This window comes from Rhea pennata, chromosome 2, assembly GCF_028389875.1.
Source record: "Rhea pennata isolate bPtePen1 chromosome 2, bPtePen1.pri, whole genome shotgun sequence".
Classification (NCBI taxonomy): domain Eukaryota; kingdom Metazoa; phylum Chordata; class Aves; order Rheiformes; family Rheidae; genus Rhea; species Rhea pennata.
In genome coordinates this window covers 138,597,872-138,612,570 of record NC_084664.1, presented here as the reverse complement: position 1 = coordinate 138,612,570, position 14,699 = coordinate 138,597,872, and the positions used below count along the sequence as shown (strand labels likewise).

At 42.3% G+C, this 14,699-nt stretch overlaps 1 protein-coding gene across 2 annotated transcripts in view; it reads right to left on the bottom strand.

The window, feature by feature from the left end:
- Window positions 1-14,699, bottom strand: part of NCALD (neurocalcin delta) — a 63,948-nt gene that overhangs the window by 10,161 nt on the left and 39,088 nt on the right. For both annotated transcript variants that reach the window (XM_062570456.1, XM_062570455.1), the window contains exons 2-3: window positions 8,663-9,056; window positions 1,018-1,123 (exon numbers count right to left, since the gene is read on the bottom strand). In XM_062570456.1, the coding sequence (XP_062426440.1) occupies window positions 1,018-1,123; window positions 8,663-9,040 (484 nt within the window). In that variant the 5' untranslated portion in view covers window positions 9,041-9,056. The remainder of the gene's footprint in view (window positions 1-1,017; window positions 1,124-8,662; window positions 9,057-14,699) is intronic.

Sequence of the window (14,699 nt, the reverse complement as noted above, 5' to 3'; positions counted from 1 at the left end):
CCCGGCGCCTGCTAAGGGCGGGCGCTCAAGCCTGAGCTATGGCCAAGGCAAGACCTGGCCACCCCGGCGCTTGGACATTTATTACAAGACTTCCATTCCCCAACGTCAAGTTCATCAATTGTCAGGAAAGAAGAAGGCAATTTTAGGGGGGAAAAAAAAACCCGCCCCTGCTGCGGGTGCCCACGCGACGTTCCTCGAGCAGCGCGCCTCCCTCCGAACAGCCTCAGCCGCTGCACCTTGCCTCACCTCGGCTTGGCTGCTTTCGCAGAGCAGCAGCCACTGCTTATTTTCCTCCTTAAAAAAAAAAAAAAAAAAAAAAAAAGGCACGACGGCCTGAAATATGAAGTGGGAGATAAGGCTGTGGGTTTGCACGCAGGCTCTTGGGGAGCTGTATAATTAGCAGGCGTAATCTAAAGCTTTTCTTTGCTTCCCAAGTTGATGAATGTTTCAAGACTGCTTGAAAGTCCAAGAGCGCTGCTTCAGCGAGCGCCGTGAAGAGGAAAGCAAACATTTAGCCTGCCATTTGTAATAAGGTGATAGCACGACGGAAGAAGGCTCCTGAGGAGCGGCCCTTTCCCAGTTCCCCATCCCCATAACCCCCTCCCCATCCGCCTTTCTTAACCTGCCAATGGCTCTCGCTGTTTGTTTGCGCGACGCTCCACGAGCTTTGTCCCGGGTGCTGGGGATGGCTGGGACGAGACCGGCAAGCGCAGGACCACAGCCTTTCTCCTCGATGCGGGGCTGCTTTTCCTGGCATCAGAGGGGGCCGCAGGGCTCCCAGCCCCTGGGGGGCAGGGGGGGGTTGCTGCATGCAGCACCATGTCCTCCTGCCCGGCTGAGCCTCCTCCGCTTGTGGCAGCCGTATCAGCCACCGCTCTGCTTGGAAGGACGCAGGAGGTTGCGTCTGGCTCAGAGGGACTCCCCATGGGCACGTGAAACGGCCAGGGCACCTCCTGCCTCCCTGTCCCCCAGGTAGCCATGTGCCCCCCTCCCCTCAGCACCCGCTGGCAAGCCTACCGTCACGGTTGGTGTCCATCTGGCGGAAGATCTTCTCCGTTCTTTTCTCTGGTGTCGACTCATCTTCCGGCATCTTCATTACAGAAGAAACCATCTTATAGATTGCCTACGTGATATGACAGGAGCAAAGAGCTGGTAAGAAATACATTGTATTAATGGAGTGGTGTGATTATTTCGTGGTGAAAGAAATAAATAGAAAAATATCCCAGGAACATCAGCCTCGATCTGCTCTCCAGACTCCCTATGGGACTCTAGTGGCACCAGTACATGTGGTTGCTCTCTTCAGTGAGATATTTATTTATGAAATAATGTATTTCCTTATTTAGTCACCATTGAACACAGTCTGGTTTTGGAGTGAGGTTACATTTTTTCTTATTAAAAAAGTCTTCAGATTAATTTCTCACTTCAACAGCATATGAGGTCCTCGCAGCTGACACCACCTGGGGGGGAATGGTAAGACAACCAAGATCCCATCCTACACTATGGTGTACTTTGCGCTTCAGCCACCATCAGCTGGTTTCACAGGCTCCATCTTCACACCGCCTTCCCTTTACCTCATGTTTGCTTTCTCTCCGTCCTCTTTCTGCCTGCTGGGAGGGCAGTGACTCACTCCCTAGTTTTGCAGTGCGTGGCATGTAGTGAAGGTGGCCAACAATAAGGTGGCCTTTTCCTTTAGGATTTATGTGTGTACACAGCTAAAAAAACCCGTTCACAATTTGTTCCACAGAGAGCAGATGTTCTAATCCCTGATAATGCTGGTGCCACCCATAGCTATTCTTTGTACTGACAAATTCATTAGTCACATATGGTATTAGCCACTCTGAAAAGAAAAGTAATGTTAATTTTAAAACAAGAGAGAGTAATGGTCTCTGAACTGGTTATCTAAACATTGCCTGCAAATGAGAGCATGCAGAACAAGTAATCTGATGTTTTGCCTAGGAAATAGCTTACAGAGCCATGCAGAGATTAGCTGCGACAACAGAAGCAGTCAAATTGCTGTAGTGTGGTGGCCTTGGTGGAGCCTCTCAGCCACTTTGAGAGGCAGATACATTAGCCCAAGGCAGCATTGCCCTCATCTGACCAGTTCCTTTTGGTTGTCATTCCAGCTCATTAGGTTCTATCTAACCAGCACTGCACTGGGCAGGCAGCTTGCCCTCCAGTCCTTGTCTGTAGGTATGGAATGCTTTTTTCCAAATATTCAAATTCCTGTCTTCCCCACAACACAGTGTCTGCATCAGTCAGTTGATAACTTACTCCAGACATCATCACTTCAGGTATTTCTTCTTTGCTTTTGCTTCTCCTGCTTTGGGAGGGCTTGATCTTGGCCGAGGCCCAAGATCACTCCCTTTGCCTCCACTGTCTACCTTTCCCTTTCATGAAAGCACTCTGCCCTGCCTGTTCTAATCACCTGGCTCAGGGGTCCCAAAGGGACTGCTCCCGGAGTGTGGCAACACACTGACCTGCTGGAGGATGCTGTTAGATAACACAGACATTTTACCCTTGCACTAGTGAGCATTTACTTCCTTAGCCATCTCATGGGCTTCTCTTCCAACAGTAGAACCAACTCACCTTTCTGATTTCCTAGCCTTTAAATAACTTGAAGTATTACACCCTGAGAAATGCATTTGTCTGTTTAATTAAATATTCATCACTTATGCTCAATGCAGTCAAACATCTGCTCCCTCAGTTGTGTCAGTAATGGTGTGGCTGCAGATTTCCTGATTGGCCTTCCAGCAATTCTGTAATGCTGGTTATAGAACCAAATAGAAGAACACAGAAGACCATCTCAATATGAACAATTGCTGGCTGGATAGAAAAGTGATGGGCACCCATTTGATCATCATCATCCTGATTTGCATTGTTGCAAGTGTCCAGAGGCTCCCAAGAGAATTAGGATGCTACAGAGTTGGGCAGTCTCTTAACACAGATATGGATGTTGTCTACACAACATCGACCGGATAGCCAGCAGAAGAGAAGAAGGCATAAATATACAAGCAAATGCACATACAGATGAGAGAGCTGGGGGAAGAAGGGAATAGGGAAAGGAAAAAAAGGAGAGGATGGACAGTCAGAATTTACACCTGCCTCTTCCTCGTCAGCAGGCAAGACTCGCAGGGGTCAGAGTAGAGATGAAGCTTATAAATCTGCCAGTGTTTAAGCATCTCATGTCTGGCTTTTGTGTGGGATAGGAGGAAGGGTGGAGGGGTCATTCCCTCACTCTGGGTGAGAGGACAGCAAAGCAGAAAATCTGTATTGAAAGTGTGGGAGGAATGCCACAGAGTGGGAGTGCAGTCATGTTTGCTCTGATCAAAGTAACCATAGTAAGAATATGCAGATTTTTAGGACAAAAAAAAATTGTTTCAACATGACTTCATCCTACAGAGTCCTTTTCACAGAGGCGTGTGAAGGGAATAACAGATGAGATATTCTAGGAAAGCCAGATGGGAATAACATAGTAAACGTTCTTTTCATACTGAAAATGGTTACTCTGGACAAATTCTTATGGCCTTACTCAGATGTGCAGTGGGAAGTTTTCCCAAAGTAAAAGCCAGCTAAAGCTGATTAAGAAGCTTGGGACTTGCCCCATTTTAATTCAGTGCAGCTACACTGAGTTCTTTATTACGTCTTTAAAAGAGAAAGCTTTCAAAGGAAGCAGGTTTCATGCAATAACAACATGGAACTGCTTGGAAGTGGTTAACTGTGACCTTATGACCCAAGAACGAAAGACTGCATGGGCTATGGAGAGCTTTCTCCACTCGACATGGCAGAGAACTCCTTGGGCTCACAAAACTTGGGTGGAAAGCCATTGGCAAGCAGGAGAAGGAATGGAGCAGGTCATCAGCAGAGTTGCTAGGAGTCAGGGCAGCCTTCTCAGGTAGGCTTCCATCAAGAGGGCCTGATACAGCTCCCTGACGCCCCTGCATGTCACCAAGAAATTGTATCTTAGGACCCCTGTGTGTGTCACTGGAGCAAGCATAGACTCCAGCTTCATCTACAGCTGGCTGAATCCCTGCTGAGCGCTCCTCTCTGTTTTTTTCACCTGCATTTGCATGAACAGCAATGGGTGATTTAGTGCAAATTTCACCCCTTTGCACCCATTCACACCTGTTTTGCTCCCAATTTCTGTCCAGTGTGGTGTTAATGCCAGTCTGTCTACCACTGCTGAACTTGATCCAGAAACCCGTGTGGAGGCTACACTTTCTTGCTGTACTTGGCAAAATATCAAAGAGCCACTTATGGTGATGGCAGTGACAACAGTACAATTTTTGAGGAAAAACTCTGATGAAATAAAATGGAAGAATTTTGACAGCTAAAATGATCTCAAGAAGAAAGTAACTGGCTTAAAAAAAATTGTTCTGCTTTCATCTCACAGGGTTTTTGATACTGTCCTTTCTGAGAGCCTTATCGGCTTCTGTTTCTTCCCATATCAGCTTCTGTTTCTTCCTGACTTCAAATGTTAGGCCAGTGAAAGAAAGTGAATATGCTGTGTTTGTATTAATCTGAAAGTGCTATTCTCATCTCTTGGCTCAGCATTCTTAAGGTGCCTTATGATTCCACACTATAATAAAATGTACCCTTAGAACTATGTTGCATCTCTTATTTTAACCCTTATTTTAAGAAAATCTTGGCAAATATGTCTCATTTCAGCAAGAGGAGCAAACACAGTTTTTCCAGCTAGTTCTATTCTAATAGTAGCTATTTTTGAGTTGCCTGGGCTATTTAGATTATGGATAAACAGATGAGAGACATGGAAAGCATTTCTAGAGAAGAACAATCTGAGAAGATCCGTAGCAAGGTCGGTTAGGAAAGCAGGCTGCGAAGACTCTTCCCACCGTACTTTGCAGATATGCTGGGCCTGGTAGATCTAACACTGTTCCATAGACTATCTATCATTAGGCTCTGTGAGGTGCAACAGTGAGTCTATCACTAATATCCGTCATGTTATGTAGTCTTCCAGACTATGCTGCCAGCTCCATATATGTGGATGGTTCATGTTCATCCCCTAAGCAGAGCTTTGGGGAGACTTGTCTAGGGGAAGGTCACATGCAAGCCCTTTGGATGATGAGTCTGTTACAGGCTACAGGTATGTAGTAAAAACGCTATAGTAAACAGAGCTTAAAGGAGTACAGGTGTTTTGCCCTCTAGCCTATTTGTTTGCAGAGAAATTGGGCTTCAAAAAGCTGCTATTGACCATTCATGCTCATCTCCTTGGCAGCTGGCCAGTTCCAAAGGCTCCTATGGCAGAGGAACCCCAAAGTGTCCTTGAGTGACTGAGGAGAGTCCCACCAGATTGTCATGCACAACGTGTGCCAAGCTGGTGGGTTGCGCAGGTGCTCTCGGACAGGCAGGAGCACTGCTACACACAGCGCTCCTCAACCCAGCACTCTAAAACTCCACTGCGAAAGAGGATCCTGGCTGAGTGTTTGCTAGCTGGTATTGGGGCTAAATCAGTCATTTGCCAGGCAGTGGGGAGGAGTGACGATGTTCCAGAACAGCCTGCAAACAGCTTCTAATGCTGTCTGCAAAGCCTTAAGCCCCAATTTCATGCTATTGCATGAAAAGATGAATTCGTGCTATTGCATGAAACCCTCTCTCCCTCATCATAAGCCAATAGCTCTGTGGTTTCAGTGTTGCTGCTGCCAGCCAACAACTTGTGATGCTGAGCAAGAGAGAGGAAATGCAAGTAGCCATCAACATGACACAGAAAATGACTACAGAGAAATGACTTTCAAAGTACGAAGAAATGCAGACTGAAAAACAAAAAATGCATGTCTTGCCTCTGTGTTTTTTTCAGATACTCCCAGGGGCACTGTGGAACAATAACAGGGGCAGCATTTTTCAGTGAAACTATGACTTTTAAATTGATGATATTTCTTTTAGCATTCATTTTGACGTATTGTCTCATGCAAAAATCTTGATGAAAACATAATAAATCCTACTATATCAATATGCAAATGTATGCTAGATAAGGGACTCTTAATAGGTTCCTGTGAGACTTATATCAGAGATATAAGAGAGTTCTATTTTTCACTATCAGAAAGACTGTGACAGCTGAGGGCCCCTAGAACACATTTGAAACAGAATCCTGTCTTTCCATATTCAAAAATAATCATTGGTAAGTGAAAAGCTGTTTTTTAAAAATAAATCTAATCACTATACATCAAGGGAACTTCTAAATATAGTAAGAAAATATGCTTATTTACTTTAGTTTCACATTATCAACCAAACACGCTTCCAGATACACTGCAACAAATCTTACCCCACTGGGAGGAGCTATGGGTGGGAAGTGCAATACAGGAGGATCAGTATGACCACTAAAAACTGGGAGAAAAGAATAGGCTGAGATCTAAAAGCAAATTCCCTCATGAGAAACTCCATCACACAAAGGGCAGCTCTTCTGTCTGGAGTGATGGTCTGTGGTACAGAAGTGACTGCTGTTCAGACCTATGAGCCTATTTGTATCCAGAATAAATTTTATATGGTCCTTCAAAATTTGGGGTGAGAATAAATGAGAGAAAGCGTATCTCGATAGAGTTTCAGGTGCATTCTGAAAGGAGGTGAGAGCCAAACCTGCTCCCAAGAAAAGCAATGTTAGAAAAAAGGGATAGAGATCAACATGTGCCTGCCATGCAATACAAATGCAGCCTCGGAGTGAGTGAGAGTCTCCCAGGCACGGCTGTGCAGCGAGGGAGCAGAAAGGACAAGTGGGCTGGACGGCCAGGCTGAAAACTGTGTATGCAGCCGCTGGGGAAGGAGAGGAGAGAAGTGGTTGTCTGTGACAGTTTGAGAAAGGGCTCAAGGGAAATTCAATCTGACACTGGTCATGCTCCTCTGATCTTGAGTTTCTCTGATTTCAATGAATTCTTGGACTCATCGCTATCTGTTTTGCAATTTTGCTCATATACTGAGTGAGTCTTGCGAAAAAAGCATTTGAAAACTCATGTCGAGTAATGTACACAAATGGAACAACGTCAGTCACCTTGCATGTATGTAGTAAATCACATGGCCCCATGTGACACTCGTGTCCATCTGATTTTTCCCCTTTTGGCTGCAGAGAATGCAATTTCAGGAACATTAAACAAAACGATTTCTTTCATCAAGTGTCTTAGATTAACAAAATATAGCCCTACACTGATCCCTAAGCTACACCTTCATTTCCTGATGGCACCATGACTGTAAAGAATGATGATACAAAGTTGGTACCAACAAGACTATGAATAGGAGACAGAACATATCAGTATCTAAACATGCTGGTGAGGAGATCCATGGTAATTGAAAATAACAGCCATATTTCCTTGCTTGGATCACTAGAGAGAATGCAGCCATGAATATTTTCATTCGATTTGACACAAACACAGTTGTGGCCTTGTTCTCCACGTTTGCAAGTCTTTTGATCTCAGGAGTTTACACTGCTGTTCAGCACTTAGGCTTTCCCTGACTAATTGACAACCGTAAGGGGCCCTGTGGTCTTTGGGGCCTCTCCTCATGCTGAGGAACAGACGCTTGCCTGGGTTGGCCTCCCTTGTGTTTGCTTTGTGCTCTGTTAGCTCTTTTGGGATCCGCTTTATATTTTTAATGAAGAGCAGTTGGAAAAAAACAGTAACAGATAGCCTGGTTACCCTACCAAGGAGTGAAAGATTTGTGAGGAGAACAGCATCTTCTCATTCAAATATTCCATGGAGTTTGCCATGGACCTGAGACAGGGAGATGTCTAAGTCTGATTTTTAACTCAGCTACAAGAACACAAACAATAGTAATTGAAAAAAAAATTTTTTTGCAGCTGAGCCTTGTCTCTAGCCTTACTGAAGCTGTGAGACTGCTAATGTTTGCTGCTGTCTGGAGGACATTAAAAGAGCCCTGGTAGAAAGATGAGGGCAGCATGTATTAGAATGATTCTAAACGTGCAGTTTGCCATCACAGATTGTAATTTGTGAACATTTCTTTCACTTGATTTCTAGCACAAATATAAACCTAAATAATACAGTATATATTTAGCACTTCCAAATTTCCAGTGAAATAAAGGATCCTGATAACAGGCTTTTTTTAACAGTGCTGCATTGCACAGATTCAAGCTGTGTAAATATACTACAGAACCAAAAATACTTTAAAGCTTTCAGTAGAGTGATGTGCCTTAAAGGGCAAAGACATGTTAGGGAAAGACAAGATGAGGTGAAACTCCTATTAGCAACACAAGAAAATGCACCCAAAGTAGCTGTGTGTAGAATCATGATGTACCCAGTTAAGGTTTATCTGGAGTGGCAGTCTAACCTGAAGATTGCTAATATGATCTTCAGCATGCAGCCCTTGCTTAAATTAGACAGAGAGACATCTTTTAAAATAAATGAGCTGGTTCTTCATAACATCATAATTTCAAAGCAGATTTGTTTTCTATTGTAGAGGGAGTCTGCCTTGCTTAAAAGTACATTACCTGAGTTGGTTAATCTGGGAGACCTGCTCAGGCCAAATGTAATTAAATGACAAGCCAGGTCCTCCCAGAGGCCAAGTCACATTTATCACCAGTTTAGCTGTTGTGCTGAAGAACTCCCAAAGGAGTTGCCAGAGCTTTTCATTCAGTGTCTCATTCTGACATTGCTTCACAGTTTGAAATGAGAGAGATGGAAGTGTACCTCTGAGCAGAACATACCTGCACAATTTCCAACATCTCTGATTTACTGATGTAGCCATTCCCATCAAGGTCATACATGCTGAAAGCCCACTTCAGCTTTTGCTCTAGTTTACCTCTCGATGTTACGCTCAGGGCTATGATGAATTCTCTGAAGTCTATTGTTCCATCTCCATTAGCGTCAAAAGTGCGGAATACGTGTTCCGCGAATTTAGAAGCGTCCCCATAAGGGAAAAAGTTCCCATATATTTTTTTAAACTCCTCCATAGATAAGTGTCCACTTGGGCAGTCTCTCAAGAAGCCTTTGTACCATTCCTGGATCTCATGTTCTGTAAAGTCTGTACTTTCTAGCAAATCTTGCATGACTTCAGGGCGTAGTTTGCTGTTTTGTTTTCCCATGGTGTCAGAATGTTATCTGTGGAGAAAAAATAAACACATAAGTTATTACTATTATTATGTATTATTATTTATTTTTAATAATAATTATTATCTTGGAGTTTTTAGAAGAACAGCATGCTGGATTATGAGTTTTCTAATGACAGTTAACTCCAGGGAATTAATTTAAAGTCTGGGCAGTGTCCACTACTACATGTATACTCTGAAACAATTAAAAAGCCCAATCTACACGCTGATTACAGTGTCTTTTCACAGTCTGGAGAATAGTAATTACATTGAAGTTATTGCCATCCTGCTTTACCTTTTAAATTGCAATGTAAGCAGAGAATGTTACAGGATGTAGGCTGACTGGTAACTCTGTGTTACAACACAACCTACATCCTCGTTATCCCATCGTCTCAGGGACCTGGCTTGCATGAGCTACATATTTTTGTACCTCAGATGGAAACCAGGATGCTACAATAGATTGTTTTTATCTCGGTTTTGCTGCAAAATAGGATGAATACGTATCTGTAGTGCATGCTGAAATCAGGAGCTCCAAAGCCCTTCTAGATACTTCTCTGCAGCCAAAGTCAGAGCAACAGAACAACTCCTAAGATGCCTCCCTTGTTCAGCATGGAGCGATTCCCATTTTAGTTCAAATTCAGATAAAGTCTGAAAAGTTGCCAGTTTACTCCTATAAACTTTAAATGTCTGTTTTAATTCTCCCTATAGCCAGAAGTTGGAGCTTCTAAGTAATATTAAGCTGGGTGGCCAAAGTCCTTTGAAAAAATTTCTTACCAAAAAAAAAAAAAAAAAAAAAAAAGCCCAAAGGAAAAAAGTATGCATACAACTGGAAATTCATTTTCCTTAAATTAACCACTAAGAAATATTCCTGGATACCACTTTTATCTCCAGGGTTTCAATTAAATAACCTTAATTATATTTTATTTAAGGCGAGTTGCTACATGTCACATTTTTCAGCAGATTTACTAAGGATTGATGCCCTTTGGGTTTTAAGTTTTTAAGTCTGAGCGTGTTGGCTCTGAAGAACAACATCATTAGTTTTACTGGAAGTTTAACATTGTCCCTGAATTATGGGAAGCCATTCTTTACTGACAGAAATCTGCCTAAGAGCTTGTCATGTGAAAGACAGTCACAACTAAAATCTGTTATGTGGATAACTTAAGTAGAACTGTGGAATAATTTCTACAAGACTCCGACACTGTTGTCAGAATGGAGTCCCTGTGCCACAGAGATGAATTTAGGAACAATGTCTGGAGTGGCTAATGAACATTCAATAAGATATTCTTTCCAGATCAAGATAATAATTTTAAAGAATGAAGAGTAAAGTAGTATTATTAAATGACAGCAACAGCTGGTGAAAAGTATACTACCATTTGTAGCTAATTACTTCTTCTTCTGTGTGACATTGGAAAGAACAAAGTGAGGCTCCTTCGACTGATGCTAATTGTCTCTTATGGTGAGTTCCACTTCTCCCCAAAGTGAATTTGAACTCCCAAGGCAGCTTGAGGATCACCTCCTTAATCTCCTGTGTTTTTGTATCAGAGCTGACAAAATGTTTTTTTTTCCCAAAGGCAAAAGGGAAGTATCCATCTTAAATGCATCTGAGTCCTCCACAGATGACTGTCCAGAAGTTAGAAGTCTAGTCTAAGCTTATTGCTTCTACAGTTGATGGACAGTAGATTCCACCACTCAAGAGAAGAGTCTAAAGGGGTGAGAAGTGCTGCATGCTGGCAGCCCCTTCATCTCCAGACCATTCCAGGGGCCTGGACGACTAGTTTAATCCAAAAGATGCCTTTTCTTCCTAGTGTCTCCAAAACACTTACAAGATGGAAAATACCACCTCACATGCAAGTATCTCTATTGCCTCTCCTTCCTGCATCCTGATCAAAACATATCTTACAATTTTTAAAGACTGCAAGCTCTTAATACACTGAAAGTGGCAAAAAACCTAATGTTTTGTAGGCCTAATCTGACAGCTGCCAAGGGCAGCTGAGGGTTGCATTACCTCTCGTGGGTTTTAGATGGGTCCATAATAACCTGGGAATTAGCTGAGTGAACAGATTATGTTAGGGCAGACAGATGGGTTGATGTCAGGCAAAAAGGCACAGGTCAGGTCTGCCTGGAGGATGGAAGAGCAACCAGACAGGTGAAGTGGTGAGGCTCAGTTTAACGGAGCACCAGTTTAATAAAGAACAAACTAGTAAAATCCCCACAGTAGTTAGGAGCTATCCACACTCACAGTCTGCAGCTATTACACAGGCCCAAGGGCTGCATGCTTTTCAGACCATTAAAGTAGGAAGGAAGATACCTAAATAATGTGCAAGTGAGCTGCAGCAGGTGTGAGCTGGCACTAGCAATATAATCTCTTGCTGTTTTTAATATCGCAAACATTTGAAAATGCAAAACTCAGCTTGCACATTTCCAATCCAGAATTTTTTGAAAAATAAAATAATGAGGCAACATTTAGACAGTGGTTTTCAAGACATAGCTAATATAAATGTATTTCACTCCAAAAATGATGTATTTATAGCTACATAAGCCTGTAGGTGTAACATATTTTTACCAAATAATAAAAACATAGCATAGCAGAACACACTGCAGTGTACCGTTAAGTACAAAGTGTCGTGATCAGAAAAAAACTATGTTCTTCAGGCATAATGGGAGAACTAACTGTATATGATTTGCAATAACAGTTTGAAATTCACAGCCACTGTGATGTGAGACGTCCACACACAGAGAATCCATGGAATTATTTCCGAGTCCAATTGTGATGAATTTGGATCATATTCTTTGCCTTCAGAATTGTTCCTTATTAATAGGTTGTGCTCTAGGAACCATAACAATGGGATTTATTGTGCTTCATCTATCAGCAACAGATCAAAATGCTTTCACGGTCCAAGTACAGAAAATCCTTGAAGACACTTGGATTTCCTTGTAATCACTTCATATTCTGCTGCCTGCCTCTTCAGGATAGATTAGATTGTGGAGAGAGTACAATGGGCTAAGGAACTTCCATCTAAGAATGGCAACAATAAATACATAGAATAAAACAAAACTGAATGTGATTTTAGGCGTTTTTCCACAGTGTATCACTTCTGTAGATCCTTCAAAATTCTAACAAATCATTAAATGTTAATAATACAGCCAGCAAGTAATAAATGGATAAAAATTACAATGGTAAAATAAAAATTCGACTGTATCCAGAAGTAAATATTGGAAGCATGCAAAACAAAGACAAATTAAGTGTTTAATGATGATGTTTAATTGCATTTCTTCTTCTGATGCAGTGGTGCTAGACATAACATACATGAATGACCTCCTAAATGGGAATATATGACATACTTAACAAAAATATTGAGTTCTTGATTGTGAAGATAGTATTATATGTTAAAGTGATACATTTTTGTAACTTGTGACTTTTTGTGATATGTTTATGACTTGAAGGATTGACATAATTTCAACCAACAACTACATAAGATCAAAAGGAAGCTATCACTACTATGCGGTTGCTATGGAAAGAATCTCTGTGTGATGATTATTATAGTAAATGTCATAGGAGCTGCTCCATAAAGTAAATATTTAGAGCTAGCTCTAATCAGGTCTAGAAATGGAATTTTTAAGTTGAGACTGAAGACAGAGCTTTTTGACAGACAACAGGCTGTAACAATTCAGCATCTAGGAGAAAAAATAAATCAAATGATGAGTGACACTACACCAACTGACTTTGAATGCAGCATGTTGTGTGCAGACAAACCTTAATGCTTTTTATAGCCTTCTACTTAAACAGAGGAACTGACTGGACAGAATGGCAAGGAGCCCTTACCCTAGCACGTCTTGCTTGTCAGCAGTTTGCTGCTGTTCACTTACACTTGTCACCTAGATCTGAAGCCTCAAGGTAAGGCAAACATACTGCCTTGCTCCATCAGCAGCCTCGCGGGAGCTGGGACCTGCCTTTCGGAGACTGCAGGAGCCAAGAGCGTGCCGTTGAACTGAAGCTAATTCACCACCACGTTAATGCAACGGAACCGTCTGAACATACCTCTTTAAAAAGGTTCCCCTCTCTTCCACTCTTTTTTTTTTGTTTGCTTGTTTTTGTTTGGGGAATAGCTAACATAAGTATCAGAAAGAGCTCTAACAATGGCTGTGACCTGGGACGCACCAACAGTTTTGTATATCCTACTGCCTGCAAGAGCTGTGGCTCTTTTATCTTGACAGCCATCACATAAAGACATCCTGTCCTTTTCTTTTTTCTTGAGCCCAGTCTGCCAAGGACAGTAAAATATCTTAAATGTGATTTAGGCTTTAAGTTAGAGGAAAGGCCACAGCTGAGAAAAAGTGTAATGAGAAAGGGTCACTTGTCTGGGGGAAGTGTTGCTCTAAGAAGGAGGATTTAGAATATTGGGTACTTTGCAGCTAACGAAGTATAAAGGCCCTGAAAGGTGTAAAGAACCAGCCTGGAGAGATGTCCTGCTGGAGATGTCTGCAGTGGGGGTAACAGGGCAAGTCACACCATAGACTTGGCTACAAAGACCATCTGTGCAAAAATGAAAGGCAGACACGTTTTCAGAAAGAAGCAATGAGAATTCCATCACTTGATTTCAGTGCTACTGCACAATTTAAAATTAGGAAGCACAAAACAACAAGAAAAGCTTTAGGCATCCATCTTTCAGTGGAAGGGAGATACACTAGCCAATGCAGATAGCTTTTACACAGCCAGTTTATAAAATCCTAAATTCACACAAAGGCAGTTCTGGGTCATGGAAGGAGAACATTTCAATAACAGTACTAAAGGAAGCAGGACGCTTCTCTAGCATAGCCAAGAGACAGCAGGATGAGACCAGCACCAGCTCGCTTGACTAGTAATATGTCCATGTAATCTTACAGAAAATGAGGATGAACCATCTCTGTTTCATTTTCATTTGTCTTCAGAAATTGTCATTTCTTGGTTTCTTTTACACTCACACTCTGATCTGTTTCCAAGAAAAAATCCACTTATGGGGCAATGCCGTCTTTAACATTTCTAACACATAATTTGAGAATTTTCCTGAGAATAGCAATCATGGGATTTCAGCCTCCGCCAAGCAGCTGGAGAAGTTCTTGACAACTGCTGGAATGAGCCAAAGGTTTAATGAGACATCGCTTCTGGACAACACTGCCTCCACACAGCACTACTACCTAACAGTCTCAAGAAAGTAGCGCTCCAGCATGAGTCAACCCCCCAGTGGCAATGCCTAATAACTTGTCTACTGTATGAATGCTTTCTGCAGCCTACGTGGTTCTCCACTCATCATCACCACTGTACTTTTTCCTCCAGAGTAATTATTGACTATTACAAAAACATGGATATGTGACAAGCAGGTTCATTACAACATCTATCTCTTGGTCTGTCTACACATTTGCACATGGCAGGGATCTCAACTTCTTTCACTTTTATCCTCCAATAGTCATCTCCTGTGACTGCATGCCAGCCTCTACAATTCAGTGTATAGGGCTCCTTCCAGCTAAATTCTCCTCCTACCACTTTCTGCTACTCCTTCTACCAACATCTCTGCCTGTCATTGCATAATTCCTCTCTGTCCATGTCACAAGCTCCAAGAAAGGGTGCTGCTTTGCTCTGGTTGTCAACCAGATCTCAAGTCATCTCATAGGAAGGATT